General features: G+C 39.6%; 1 protein-coding gene and 1 long non-coding RNA gene across 2 annotated transcripts; one reads left to right on the top strand and one right to left on the bottom strand.

The window, feature by feature from the left end:
* Nucleotides 1-6,106: 6,106 nt before the first annotated feature.
* Nucleotides 6,107-11,376, bottom strand: LOC146497190 (uncharacterized). The gene is made up of 4 exons (XR_014870780.1): nucleotides 10,232-11,376; nucleotides 9,438-9,474; nucleotides 8,734-8,824; nucleotides 6,107-6,941 (listed from the first exon to the last, which is right to left on the bottom strand). It is a non-coding gene; the product is annotated as an uncharacterized LOC146497190 (long non-coding RNA).
* Nucleotides 11,377-12,020: 644 nt separating this feature from the next.
* LOC146497189 (tripartite motif-containing protein 16-like) lies at nucleotides 12,021-15,578 on the top strand. Its single transcript, XM_085140779.1, has one exon. It carries the CDS (start codon nucleotides 12,236-12,238, stop codon nucleotides 13,889-13,891), a length of 1,656 nt encoding a protein of 551 aa, XP_084996905.1. The 5' UTR covers nucleotides 12,021-12,235; the 3' UTR covers nucleotides 13,892-15,578.
* The last annotated feature ends 490 nt before the right edge of the window (nucleotides 15,579-16,068 follow it).

The raw sequence follows: 16,068 nt of genomic DNA, 5'->3' as shown, positions 1-16,068 counted from the left end.
TATATAATTAGTTAGTTAGTTATGGCTATGGATTGAAAATACCCCCCACACCCCACCCTACCCCTAACGGCTACACCTCCCGAAGAATTTTGTCTGGGCTCTTATCTCACTTTTTTATTTCAAACAATCAACAGAAAATTTCACAGACATAGTTTTATGTAAGGTTTTTAAGGCTGTGGTGTTAATTTTTAAGTAACATGAGCCCAGCGGCAGCAGCAACGCTAGGCTAACACTAACTAGCTAGCAAGATTATAATCCTGGTGCTAAACTAAGAGACGCCACAAAATCAGTTTGAATAAGAGTAAACATTTACTCACCAAGTCAGTGTATCAGCTAAAGATCCACAGCAATGACAATAATATGTTGAGCTGAGGCTTCTCCAGGTTTGCTCAACATATTCCATAACAAATGCCGGCACCGTGAACATGCGGACTGATCCGAGAGGGAGGAGGACGGAAGTGACGTGGCATTTTCAAAACACATCTTTCATCCTTCCGCCCTCTGAAGCAAAACTTCCAGCTTAGTTAGTTTTTCTAAGTTAAGACAAGTGAAATAAATTGAGTTTATCTGCATTTTTGCATAAAAGGTACTGGTAAGTTATTTAAATGGAGTTCTAATAACAAATTGTCAAAAATTGAGTTGAGCCTATTTAATATTTAAAATGAAACCCAATATTCCATTGTACAGTGTAGGTTTCCATGTGTAATTAGTGTGTAAGAATATTGCAGAAGAAGCTTAATGTGTACTTTGTAAAAACGATGAGAAATGAAGCTGGCTGAAGAAGAAAAGATAAATGGCCCTTTTTTCAATCAATCTCTCGGCCGGCCGCTTGGCGTATGACATGTGGCGGAAGTCTCTGGTACAGAGGGCCGCCAGTTCGAATCCCTCACGAACTCATTTGCCACGGCCCTCGCTTGAGGGACAGGGGAGACACGTACGCGCGTTTCCTTTAGCTTTCACCTAGTAATCATACAGCTCGCCTTCATTTCTTTAACTACTGTGTAGCTTAACCTATACCAACTCATCATAATCACACATTTATATTCATCTCAATCTGCAGTGTAACTGTGTTGCTCTTCAATCCCTACCTCAACAATGTTGTACACTTAAAAGTATAGGAAAAGACAACACTTAACCTAACATATTTAAGTGCAGCACTTAAGGAAATATTCATCTTGGCATTCCACCACTCATTTATTTTTAACATTTATTGTGGTTCATTTGTTTTTCATTATTCTACCTTTTGTCAAGGCAAAACTCAAGGGCTACAGACAGGACAGACTTAAAAGAAGACTTTCAACTGAAACACATTTGCGTAATGTTGCAGAGGTGGACATACAGATGAAGAAAAGAATTCTGGATATGATGGAGTCATCTGAGAGGCCAGCTTCTGAACATCACAGTAAATTATAAGTCACTCTTGAGAGACAAGTTCAGTTGCAGATGGATTTTTACTGCTAAGACAAGTCATGCATCCACCACCACAACCTTTCAACCTGCCACCACACCATGGTCTATGCATGTGCACCACCACCACACGCTGTACCTGGCTCATTTTGAGTACACTGTACAGCCTTGTTAGTTCCCAGAACTCGAAAAAAATTGAGACACAACTACCCCTCACTGTCAGCACTCAGTGAGTCTACAGACTCATCCAGCATCAATATCTGTCCTCTGAGCTACTTTGAGGATGTGACAGCAGCTGTGTCAGAGGTCAGAGATAAACTACAGGACATTCTGAGAGAGGAATGGACAAACATCTCACTGACAGTCACTGAAGTGGATGTTTCACTGTCAGATCCACCAGAGCCAAATCACACTGGATCCAAACACAGCATACAAACAGCTGTTATTATCAGAGGGGAACAGAAAAGTAACATTAATGAATCAACAACAGTCTTATTCTGATCATCCAGACAGATTCACTGGATGGTGGTGTCAGGTCCTGAGTAGAGAGAGTCTGACTGGACGTTGTTACTGGGAGGTGGAGTGGAGAGGGGGAGGAGTTTATGTAGCAGTCGCATACAAGAATATCAGCAGAAAAGGAGATGGTAATGAATGTGGATTTGGACATAATGACAAATCTTGGTCATTAGATTGTAACAACAACAGTTATACATTTCGGTACAACAACATCCAAACTCGTGTCTCAGGTCCTCGTTCCTCCAGAGTAGGAGTGTACCTGGATCACAGAGCAGGTATTTTGTCCTTCTACAGCGTCTCTGAAACCATGACTCTCCTCCACAGAGTCCAGACCACATTCACTCAGCCGCTCTATGCTGGACTGGGGGTTTACTTTATTGGAGACACTGCTGAGTTGATTAAAGTGAAATAGACTGAAGTCTTTCATATTGTGGGTTTAAATCTGTATTTTAGTTTCATTTTATTTTCTCTCCATCATTTCTGCACAGAGATCAGCTGTCAGTCAAACATTATGGGTGGTACCTCCACATCTTCTAGTTGTTCTCTTGATGTTTCTGAGTTTTTAAAGGAGATCTTTCCTGTGACTGTTTATGGAGGCTATCACTGCTCATCATCATTTTGATTTACTAAAATATTTCTCCACATGAAAATGTAAACTTCTCTATCCTCTAAATGTTTCTGGAATATTTGTATTGAAAAATGTCGACATTTCTCTTCATGAGTATGGCAGACCATGTGTGTGTGTTTGTGTTTGTTTTTGTCAAAATCATCAAACAAATGAAGAAAAACTGTGATTTTAATGAATGAATTCATATATTGTGTTGATGTTTTATTGTGTGAATAAACTGGAAGGTTTGACTATAAATCAAACTTTGAACAAAGTCTTTTCTTCTGTCTTCATTCCAGGATCTCACTCAAATCTGATGCAGAAAATATGAAACTAATCTGAGAGAATAACTGAAGCAGTTTTCCTCCTGAAGCATCACAAAGTTCAGAGTTCATGTTTAGAGCAGAAGATTCAGCAGTCGCTCTGTGACCTTTCAACTTTCTTCACAAAAACAGCTTCATTACAGAGAAACAAGTCACATTTTCTTGATGTTCTTAAGTCCTTTCAGATGTTTTTAATGGTCCTTGAATGCAGCATCAGTGTCGCAGGTTTAAAAGGTCACTTTCTGTTGTGTTCAAAGATTTCCTTCAGATATGGTCTTTAATCAGTAAAGCCAGTGATACAGCAGTGTCATTAGCTGTGTTATTGGCACCAGGCTGTGTTTATGTATGTATTTAATTGTGTCTGAGGATGTCTTCAGCATGAAATGATCATTTGCTCAGCTGCTGTGTCTCATCTCTTATCAGACATTGGTTGGAACAGAGTTTTGTTGCTGACCATCTGACAAGAGGGTGAAGAAAAGCTTCAGGCTTCATTTGGACACTACGTTGGACAGAAGTCTCCACAAAAATGACTCAGAAACACAAATATTATTAATGAAAGTCCAAATGTCAAAAAGGGGTCATACATGATCCTGAGAAATGTCCTTGAACATTTGAACATGAGTCAGAGGGTTGTCAGGTTTCTACACTGCATCGTGGCATCAAGCCTGAGATGTCTGTGTAAACAAGTATGGAGGACACAAATGCACAGACGCAGTCGAGCTGTTTACTGCTGATGAGGAAGGAAAATAGTCTGTTGGATATTAAAGCAGCATTTATTAGAGTAAGAACAGATACTTGTGTCCTTCATTTGATCCCCGTCAATTTACAGAAGACTTAAGGACCCTTTGACTTCTAACATACAGCTGCATGTTTACAGTTTTATTATTTATTGATTTCTAGCAAAGCGAGACTTTACTGATTAAAGACATATAATCAGACATATTACTGTTACTTTCTGAAAAAGACTCACATAAAGCAGATTTATCACAAGCAAACATCAAGACACATCCTTCATGGCTTAAAGTTGCAGTGGGACTCTTTCGCCATCTGGTGGTTGTAACAGTTATGACAACTGTTCCTGCATATATGTCCCTCCTCAGTGTGAAGAAGACTGGACTCCAAGCTGCTCCTGCTGATCAGTGCGTGTTCCTCCTGTGTCTAAAATCTATTTCCATTATGAATCAGGAAACTGTTTGCACCAATCATAAAGGCAATAAAATACGTTTCCAGTGGGAGACGCTAACCAGATTTTTACTGCTTAGCAAATGTTCACAGATGAATATCAGCGGCTGTGAGATTTTTAATGGGAGAGAAAAAAATGTTACAGTTTCTGGAAACTTGACTTTGTTTGAGTTTCTAAAAAATCTGAAGTGGCGCTGAGCAACAGCTGCTTTTTGTGAGAGGGGAAAACAAGTTGTTGTTGTTTTTTTTTATTTAAAACTTAACCTGAAGGTTGTGCCACTATTTCAGCTGCAAGAAGTGCAAAACAGCACTTCTGAAAGTATAAAGGACAGTTTTACATGTACTTGGATACTTTCAGCTACTCTGCGTGACTTTTGTACCCTGCTGCTCCCTGTTAATGATCAAACTCTGACTGACAGTAAACTGTTGGCCATCGTTCTTGTCACGGCTGCGGGGGCAGACGTGTGGTGAGTGTGAGACTGGATCCAGACGCAGGCACCGGCTTGGAAGTGAGCGAGCTTTTATTAAAACAGGTGGCACAAACAGAAATACGGCGAGCAAAGCAAAACCTAAAGCTGACCTAAACGGGGAATGACTAACAAAACGAACCTGAATGGACGACTCCAGGAGAAAACGCAGAGAAGAAACACAGACGGACTAACAACTAACATGAGTGAACACACACTATAAATACACAGAAGGGAACGAGGAAACTACACACAGGAGGGAGGCACAGCTGATTGTGATCAACAAGACGAGACAGGGGAAACGCAAACTGAACACAGTGGCATAAGACACAGACTTTCACAATAAAACAGGAAACTCAAAACACACGTGAAGACACAGACTCAGAGACGCGGGCTTTACACAGAGACCTGACTACACTAGAGGGGATACACAGGCAGGGAAGACACAGAACAGAGGGAGCACAGAAGTAACACTGGGAGGTCAAATAACAAAAGCTAAAAATCAGAACTCAGGAAGTACCACGAAACTAGGGAGCTAGAAACACTAGGACAGAAACCCAAAACACAAACAGTCACAAACCATGATGAAATCAAAAGTAAAAGTACAAAAACCAAAAACACTGGGTCACTGACCCAGGATCATAACAGTTCTGTCACATTGTTGCTCAGTGACGTCTTGTTTTCAGATGTCTGCCTTTAACTTTTTGGTTTTGTTTACTGTGTAATATATAATATATGGTTTTTCAGAGAGAAACAACTTTTATTACAGAGAACATTTTTTAAACTCAACATAAACTTGAATAAACTTGATAAACATAAAAGGAATTATATGTAACACATTATTGGCTACTTTAACTGTGTATTTAGGATCTTACTTTCTGTATTAAATACAGTGGCGGTCCTAGCCTTGTTGTCTTAAGGCCAAGAAAGATGCCAAGCAGATTTATTTTACCAAGTGGATCATCATGGCCTTGCCATATTGGTCCATTTGATTGACCTTTATTATAATTATGTATTTATTTTATTTTCGGTTGCTACAAACGGGACAGACATGACTGGGGGATAGGACAGGGAGAAAGAATGAAAGAAAGAGAGGGAGAGAAAGAAAACCAGAGGGGAGAAGAGACGGTGAGAAAGGGGAGAAGAAAGAAAAACAAACAAAACACCTGGATCACCTGTATGGAGAAAAAAACCAGAAGAGAAAACAAACAAAAAAAGAGCAACATAATAAAAACAGCACCATCACAATAAACTAGCTAGCAGTAGATAACAGTAGATACTAAATATTAAACGCTATTGTGCAGCACGCAAGATAGACAGCGCACAATGTGCTTTGAGGCAGCAGCCAAGAAAGGTGTAGTCCGCGTCTGTGAACACCCGTGCACTGTAAACCCGAATTAGTTGACTGAACTCAAAGATTTAAGTACACAAACTCATCTCTTCTAAGTATGGGGGTACTCAAAATTTGTATTTATTGTTAACCTAAAAATTTAAAATTATATTTTATATTTTATTAATTGAGCTTTACTCAAAGACTATACTTTAATTCCAATATTTTTGTGTTTCTTATAGATTATTATTTTGATGCAACACAATGCAATTATATTACAACCTAAACTCAAATTATATGATTATTAATTAAAAGATATTTATGTTTCAATGTTTGAGTGTAGACTACTAACAAAAAAAAGTACAGAAATTCAGTTACTTTACATTTTGTTTACTTAACATTTTTTCATGAAAATTTAAAAACATCACAAATGTTTTTATAAAACCACTAACATGGACATGGGCACCATAAAGTGAGCATTATAAATTCAGTGTAGAACATTTATCTTTTTATAAAATCAAGAAGGACGACATCAGTCCTAATTGCAACTTTCTCAAAATACACAAAAATGCAAAACAAAAAGTCAAATACTAATCACTTTTTTTAAAAAATAGAAATGAAAAACAATTTTTTAAAATGGGTACAAAGATGATCAGCTTCCAAATAACCAGATAAGGCAGCCAAGTATAGGAAAATTAGGTAAACTGATGGTTAAATCCACCCAAAGCCTGTAGTAAACTTAAAGTGCTTTAAATAAAGGGCTTCAAACAAAGTGCTCAGTAACAGAGTGCATGTCCTAACCAACATTGCCTTATATTCTTTAAGAGCATGTAGGCAGGGGTTTGCTGTCATCAAGCCACATGAAGATATTTTGGACAAAGGCAAATGTGTGAACCAGCTTCCTGGGGTCGTCTAAATGCAGAGCATAGATCAAGCCAAACAATAAAGCAAATGCATCTGCAAATCTGGGAATATCACGCATCACCTAGTCGCCTTTCACCACAACAGCCATGCTTGAGGAAGTAAAATGGACTGGACTGGCCGTCGGTAACCACTGTGAGAAGGGCAACTGGAGTGTCAATCAGGGTCGACTCATCCAATGCGTCCGCCTGGAATAGACACAGTATCAATGGTAAATGGCCTGTATTTGTATAGCGCTTTACACATTCAGTCATCCACCCATTCACACACACTGGTGGTGACAAGCTACATTGTAGCCACTAGGGCTGCCACAAACGATTATTTTGATAGTCGACTAGTCACCCATTATTTTTGCGATTAGTCGACTAATCAGATCATCATCCATTGGATGTAAAACGTACAGTTTATTGCACCAGCAGCATCTGCTCTTATATAACTATCATTAGCTTACAGCTTGAAGTGTTTAAGGTATGTGCTAACTAAAAATAAAGACAAGATGATAGTTTATTAAATTTTAATGAAATTTGCAGATTGTTTCGGTGAAGTTTAATAAACTCCTTGCTATCTAAAAATATAACAGGACACCGGAGTAAATTCTTGAGCATCTCACACTTCTGATAATCAGCTGTCTGCTTGATGTTTATTCAGCTGTGTAAAAACTATAACTTTAATCTCAGCCAAACTGATTTACTCAGGAACAAATAAAACACTAAAAAAAGCCAAACAATAACATTTTGAAGTTATCTAAGTGACTTGTATATCATGTTTAACCTGAGTAGCGAAAGATGGCGGTGGGTTTGAAAACGATTTGCCCGGAGTCCGCGGTTCTCAGTGGCTCTAGTGAGCCTAGCCCCCGGCTAGCTATCGAGCTAGTGGGTAACAGACGTCTCCGAAAACGTCGGAGCGCTTTTGAAAATATGTGGTGTCTTGATAAACTGAGCAGATATTTGAGGTAAACACAGCTACATTCTCGCCTGAAAACATGTTAAACGTTTATTTTGTGACCCAGAAAGAATAATAAGAGTAATATTAAAACTAACTAGTTGCCGCCATTGTTGACAACTGCGCTGGGCCGCGCTATGAATTCTGGGACACAGCTTCTTCTTCGGGGTTTAACGGCAGCTGGCATCCTTGTACATGCAGTGCTGCCATCTTCTGTTTCAGTCCGTTATTACACTCTTAAATCCTACTACTTATTCCTGCGTCTTTTGGGATCTTACAAAGCTTTAAATTAGTCATTGACAATTTTAATTGTCGACGTAATCGTGACTAGTCGACTAATCATGGCAGCCCTAGTAGCCACAGCCGCCCTGAGGCGCACTGACAGAGGCGAGGCTGCCGGACACTGGTGCCGCCGGGCCCTCTGACCACCACCAGTATGCAACGGGTGAAGTTTCTTGCCCTAGGACACAAAGACCGAAACTGTCGGAGCCAGGGCTCAAACCGGCAACCTTCCGATTACAAGACAAACTGCCAACTCTTGAGCCACGATCGCCCCAATTAAATAAGTAAGGTTGGTTTGAGAGAATGAGACAAGCATGACCTGTAATCTAGCAAAACATTCAGCAGTGTAGTGGGTTACTTTGTAACGAGTTAGGGTACTCTACTTTTTTGAAAAATGTACATTAACTAAAACTAAAGTGTTAGCTTCTTGCACTACATAATTTGTATGTTTGTTATTTTTCTAAAAAAAAATAATAATAATTTTTTATTTCATGACTTTATCTCAAAAAGAAACTAAATCTTGACTTCAGCCTGGTTTTTGGGCCACCTGCAGCGTAGCCGAAGTGCTGTGATACGCCTGTGCCCTGCTCCTGACCCTGTGTGTGTGTTTGTGTGTGTGTGAGGGTTTTCTAAAGAGAGGGTATTTTGCTTGTACAATTTGGTAGCTGCTAGGGTATTAAAATTGTATTTTAAAAAATCCATGGCATTTTATCTCACTGGCAGAATTTAAGTGATGCAAAACTACATTTACATTACATGTCTTAAAGAATTCTGGGTCCTCCTCCCGCAGGTATACAGGAAGGGCACGAAGCACTGCAGTGCGTTTCACGTTGATATCAGGCGCCTCCTAAAAAGGGAAAAGAAAAGTTCATTTAACGCAAAGTTTTCAGGTGTCATTCTTTGGGGAGAATACATGTTTATGAAACTGCATGGCATCGGACTCTACTAAATTTTGGAGACATTTCTTTTAAGATACAACCTTTCTGTCTCTTGTGACAAAGAGTCTGTTTCTTAATCATTTGACAAAAACCCTACACAGTATTTTAAAATAGTGTTCTCCAGATCAGAGCTGTAATCTATATAGAACAAAAGCAAGGAAAAATTGTGTGTTTATCAGTGAAACTTTTAATTTGTGTTAATTTTATCATTATCAAATCTGCATTTTAAGGGACTTAATGAATGGTTTCTTCTAAAAATTAGAAATGATTGAGTCATTTCACATCATATGAAAATATTAATTTTTAATACAAATTTGGCCCTACAAAAATGGAAACTCCGTAACAAAGATTATGGAGATTCTCTAAACACGAGCGAATATCACAGTAAAATTGTTGATTGGGATTTACACATTGGATGTATCCTCAGTGATTTGGTACAATTATACAACATTATTTTATAAGAACTGAACAACTGATGAAACAACTTACTTATGTGACCACATATGAAGTGTTATAACTTACCACAAAAGGTGAACTGTGCCACTGACACTTGGTAGAGCTGCACATGATAAAAAAAAAAAAGCATTATAAATACTAACACAGCTATTAATAATTAAACTGGCGGGGTACATTTAAGATGTTAATGTCACAAAATAAAATAGACTGGTAGAAAGAAGTACAAGGTAATGGTAATGGGGGATGCCATGAAAATATATCTTTTCAACATGATTCAGTGTGACAAAGCAGGGGCATGATTTAAAAAAACAAACAAACAAAAAAAACAGGTCTTTTAACCTAAAAATGTTTTAATGGCCATGAAGAAAGGACTCTTCAATAGATCTTTCAACTCACCTGTGTTTACTGTCTCCACCTGAAATTAATTTCAGTCTGAATTTTTAATTTTTAAAATTTCTAAATATACAACACCTTGCTATATTTCAATTGTTTTAGATAGAAGTTGCCACTGCTAGCTAAGTCACTTTTGAACGACGCTAATGAGAAGAAAAAAAACAAAAAAAAAACCTGCCGAACAATGAGGCTGCTGTTGTAAAAACGCCAACTTTCTTGCGTTGGCAAGGGGTCGTTAAAATATCACTGAGACCCTTTCTTTATATGTGATTCTTATTAAAACTGTAAAACTAACGACATCATTGGTTTGAAAAAGAGCGCGAACAACAGCGAACAACTATTCACTACCTGGGTCTGTGCTTTTTAACACAACAGTGCATTCGAAAACAAGTTATTGGCTGCAACATATTAATATACTTGCTTTTTTACGGAAAAAATAAACATAACGAAGGTTCCGTTTTACTAACAAGTTTCTCCAAATGTGCTCTCCAGTCGCTCGAGAAGGGCGGCCATATTGAACAGAATTTTCTGTCAACGTCGTTCAGGTTAGCGAGAAAACGTCATGACGTAGTTGACGTACACATGCGGAGCTCGGAAAAAAAAAAAACCATTTACTCAAAAATCATAATTAAGAAAGCAGCATTTACTCTTAACTTCTAAGCCATGTACAATTATAACTGTTTGAATTGTTAACAGAACAGAAAAGTTTTAAGTTGTTTCAACTTTGTGAGGAATTTCAATTGTTATATCCACAAACTTTATAAGTCAGGTAGACTGTTGGGGTTTACAGTGTGTGCACACCTGTGTGGATCAGCATGCTTGTATTCCAAAGGTTTCTCCATGTAACGATCTGCTAGGGAGTGTGGGGAGCCATAGCCCCGTCCCCCAGGGCATGAAGCAGGTATGGAGGAGATCCAGGCCCCAGACATCCAGAGGTCCTAGAATACGAGGACCCGAGGAGGACCACCAAAGGGGGGGAACCGTGCCACCCTCCTGGGAAGAGCTGAGTAGAGCCCCAAACGAGAGGTCACCCAGCAGCTACGGAGCAGAGGCCAGAGGGGGTTGCAGTGGCGTGCCCGCGGGCTCTGCCGGCAGCCAACTGTGCCAGAGAGGACCGAGCTTCAGGCCCAGAGGCCTGAGGGCACCCCACCTCCCAGAAGGGGCCCAGCCGGGCCACAGGCGCCAGGCCCCGCCAATCGGCCACCAGGAGTGAGCCGGTACATACATGAGCGCCCAGCCCCAGTCGACAAGAACCACCAACACACCAAAGTCTGAGGGCATCAGCCACCAGCAGGGAGTGTGGTGAGGGGAGATAGGCCTCCGTACTTTGGAGGGCCTGAGATGTTCCCAGTTTTCTATTGAAATATATAAAATAGGAGAATTTGCAAAATAACAGAAAAATGTTCAAGTTCAATGTGAAAACAAAAATGTCAAAGTGAAAAAAACGCAGTTCTCTGTCCTTGCAGTGAGTTTCCATCTTTAGCAAACTGTTATTAATCTGTATTTAAGTTCATTTTGTCTGAGGATCTCCTCACCATGAAATAATCATTCGATCAGGAGCTGTGTCTCAGGTCGGACTAGAGGTTTGTTTTGATGCGTTTTATTACTTACAAACTAATATCGCCATCTGGTGGTTATACAGTTTATGACAAAAGTTAATGCTTGTCCCCATTTAAAGACTGCTTCTAAAAGAGGACTGAACAGTCGTTTAGCTTCTAGTTTAATCGGCTTTGCTGTGTAATCTTTGCTGCCAACAGTGTAGTGAAACATTTAAGCTGTACATGAAAGTTAATGTGTAATTATGATGATCTTTACCACAAAGATTTTAAATGAAAGAATAAACAAAGGGCATGAAAACTGATTCTTATGTCTACTGTGTATCTTCAGTGTGAATGTTGAGTTTTATTTGAGTGTCTGCATTTAAAGCACATATTAATGTATTGTTTTGAAATCCATGGTGGTACACAGGAAAAATTACTAAAGAATGTAGAATTAGAACACTATCTGTATTTGTTTTTTAAATAGTTTTACATATATTTTACTATTTAAAAAAATACTCAAGAAATCAAGCTTGCTGCCTGTCTTGTACAGTAATTTCATTTGAACATAGGTTTGATTTAGTGGAGTCAGTTGTTCCCATGCATCATTCTGTAAGTTAAACCAGTTTAACTGGGTCAGACTTGTTACTGCATGCTGAAACCAAACATACCATACCCTGCATCATGTGATTGGCTCTTGGTCGCTCTATAAGAATATTTCTTTAGTGCCTCCCTTCACAGATGTGTCTGTATCAGGATGGGTCTAAACAACATGGTGTAAATGCAGTTGCTGGTGAGCCTCATTTCCTGTAGGAGGAGAAAAAGAGCAGAGATCTGTTTCCCTTCAGAGCACAGAGGTTGTTTCTGTTCAGAGGAAGTCAAACTGTCTGACAGTCACTGAGAGACGGTGAAACGGCACAGCACACGAATCAAATGGATCAAACAAAATTCTGCTGTTCAGTCTGTTTGGATCTACTGAAGGATCCGGTGGCTATTCCCTGTGGACACAGCTACTGCAGGAACTGTATTAAAAGCTTCTGGGATGAAGAGGAAAAGAAGAAAATCTACAGCTGCCCTCAGTGCAGACAGACTTTCACAGCGAGGCCTGTCCTGGAGAAAAACACCATGTTAGCAGATTTAGTGGAGGAGCTGAAGAAGACTGGACTCCAAGCTGCTCCTGCTGATCACTGCTATGCTGGACCTGAAGATGTGGCCTGTGATGTCTGCACTGGAAGAAAAAAGAAAGCCTTCAAGTCCTGTTTAGTCTGTTTGACATCTTACTGTGAGAAACACCTTCAGCCTCATTATGATGTGGCTCCATTCAAGAAACACAAGCTGGTGGAGCCCTCCAAGAAGCTCCAGGAGAACATCTGCTCTCGTCATGATGAGGTGATGAAGATGTTCTGCCGTACTGATCAGCAGAGTATCTGTTATCTCTGCTCTGTGGATGAACATAAAGGCCACGACACAGTCTCAGCTGCAGCAGAAAGGACTGAGAGGCAGAGAGAGCTGGAGGTGAGTCGACAAAACATCCAGCAGAGAATCCAGGACAGAGAGAAAGATGTGAAGCTGCTTCAACAGGAGGTGGAGGCCATCAATCAGTCTGCTGATCAAACAGTGGAGCACAGTGAGAAGATCTTCACTGAGCTGATCCATCTCATCCAGAAAAGAAGCTCTGATGTGAAGCAGCAGATCAGATCCCAGCAGGAAACTGAAGTGAGTCGAGTCAAAGAGCTTCAGGAGAAGCTGGAGCAGGAGATCACTGAGCTGAAGAGGAAAGATGCTGAGCTGAAGCAGCTCTCACGCACAGAGGATCACATCCAGTTTCTACACAACTACCCCTCACTGTCAGCACTCAGTGAGTCTACAGACTCATCCAGCATCAATATCCGTCCTCTGAGCTACTTTGAGGATGTGACAGCAGCTGTGTCAGAGGTCAGAGATAAACTACAGGACATTCTGAGAGAGGAACGGACAAACATCTCACTGACAGTCACTGAAGTGGATGTTTTACTGTCAGATCCACCAGAGCCAAAGACCAGAGCTGGATTCTTAAAATATTCATGTGAAATCACACTGGATCCAAACACAGCACACACATGGCTGTTATTATCAGAGGGGAACAGAAAAGTAAAACGGATAAATCAACAACAGTCTTATTCTGATCATCCAGACAGATTCACTGGATGGTGTCAGGTCCTGAGTAGAGAGAGTCTGACTGGACGTTGTTACTGGGAGGTGGAGTGGAGAGGGGGAGGAGTTTATGTAGCAGTCGCATACAAGAATATCAGCAGAGCAGGGTTGGGTAAGAAATGTGTATTTGGACATAATGACAAATCTTGGTCATTAGATTGTTACAACAACAGTTATGAATTTTGGTACAACAACATCCAAACTTGTGTCTCAGGTCCTCGTTCCTCCAGAGTAGGAGTGTACCTGGATCACAGAGCAGGTATTTTGTCCTTCTACAGCGTCTCTGAAACCATGACTCTCCTCCACAGAGTCCAGACCACATTCACTCAGCCGCTCTATGCTGGACTTTGGCTTTACTATGTTGGAGACACTGCTGAGTTGATTAAAGTGAAATAGACTGAAGTCTTTCATATTGTGGGTTTAAATCTGTATTTTAGTTTCATTTTATTTTCTCTCCATCATTTCTGCACAGAGATCAGCTGTCAGTCAAACATTATGGGTGGTACCTCCACATCTTCTAGTTGTTCTCTTGATGTTTCTGAGTTTTTAAAGGAGATCTTTCCTGTGACTGTTTATGGAGGCTATCACTGCTCATCATCATTTTGATTTACTAAAATATTTCTCCACATGAAAATGTAAACTTCTCTATCCTCTAAATGTTTCTGGAATATTTGTATTGAAAAATGTCGACATTTCTCTTCATGAGTATGGCAGACCATGTGTGTGTGTTTGTGTTTGTTTTTGTCAAAATCATCAAACAAATGAGGAAAAACTGTGATTTTAATGAATGAATTCATATATTGTGTTGATGTTTTATTGTGTGAATAAACTGGAAGGTTTGACTATAAATCAAACTTTGAACAAAGTCTTTTCTTCTGTCTTCATTCCAGGATCTCACTCAAATCTGATGCAGAAAATATGAAACTAATCTGAGAGAATAACTGAAGCAGTTTTCCTCCTGAAGCATCACAAAGTTCAGAGTTCATGTTTAGAGCAGAAGATTCAGCAGTCGCTCTGTGACCTTTCAACTTTCTTCACTAAAACAGCTTCATTACAGAGAAACAAGTCACATTTTCTTCATGTTCTTAAGTCCTTTCAGATGTTTGTAATGGTCCTTGAATGCAGCATCAGTGTCGCAGCTTTAAAAGGTCACTTTCTGTTGTGTTCAAAGATTTCCTTCAGATATGGTCTTTAATCAGTAAAGCCAGAGATACAGCAGTGTCATTAGCTGTGTTATTGGCACCAGGCTGTGTTTATGTATGTATTTAATTCTGTCTGAGGATGTCTTCAGCATGAAATGATCATTTGCTCAGCTGCTGTGTCTCATCTCTTATCAGACATTGGTTGGAACAGAGTTTTGTTGCTGACCATCTGACAAGAGGGTGAAGAAAAGCTTCAGGCTTCATTTGGACACTACGTTGGACAGAAGTCTCCACAAAAATGACTCAGAAACACAAATATTATTAATGAAAGTCCAAATGTCAAAAAGGGGTCATACTTGATCCTGAGAAATGTCCTTGAACATTTGAACATGAGTCAGAGGGTTGTCAGGTTTCTACACTGCATCGTGGCATCAAGCCTGAGATGTCTGTGTAAACAAGTATGGAGGACACAAATGCACAGACGCAGTCGAGCTGTTTACTGCTGATGAGGAAGGAAAATAGTCTGTTGGATATTAAAGCAGCATTTATTAGAGTAAGAACAGATACTTGTGTCCTTCATTTGATCCCCGTCAATTTACAGAAGACTTAAGGACCCTTTGACTTCTAACATACAGCTGCATGTTTACAATTTTATTATTGATTTATTTCTAGCAAAGCGAGACTTTACTGATTAAAGACATATAATCAGACATATTACTGTTACTTTCTGAAAAAGACTCACATAAAGCAGATTTATCACAAGCAAACATCAAGACACATCCTTCATGGCTTAAAGTTGCAGTGGGACTCTTTCGCCATCTGGTGGTTGTAACAGTTATGACAACTGTTCCTGCATATATGTCCCTCCTCAGTGTGAAGAAGACTGGACTCCAAGCTGCTCCTGCTGATCACTGCGTGTTCCTCCTGTGTCTAAAATCTATTTCCATTATGAATCAGGAAACTGTTTGCACCAATCATAAAGGCAATAAAATACGTCACACACGAAGAAATAACAAAAAGGAATTGTGGATTTCAAGGAGATTTTTCCCTCGTTTTTTGAAATCATAAGAATACAAACTAATGCAAGACTGTCATGTTTTCATAAGTTTGTAGAGACACTGTTCTGTTGTATTCTAGGACATCAGTCACTTTTTAAATGCATGCTACTCCTCCTCCTCCTCATCATCATCATCATCATCATCATCATCAGCACCCATGACCTCCTTTTAGTCTTTGTTTTGTTATTTTAGAGTTCAGGAGACGTTCTTATGGGATTTCCACAGTGTACAAGTACTGTTTAGACCCTTTACCTAAAAGAAAAGAGTAAAGTACAAAGTAGATTTACTCACTGCAGGAAAATAATGCCTCAATCTGATATATTGTCTTATATGACAAACTGAAAGTGATGCATCAAAGTGTAAGCAGCATTTT

This window comes from Neolamprologus multifasciatus, chromosome 18, assembly GCF_963576455.1.
Source record: "Neolamprologus multifasciatus chromosome 18, fNeoMul1.2, whole genome shotgun sequence".
NCBI lineage: Eukaryota > Metazoa > Chordata > Actinopteri > Cichliformes > Cichlidae > Neolamprologus > Neolamprologus multifasciatus.
This window is presented reverse-complemented; position numbering and strand designations above follow the sequence as displayed.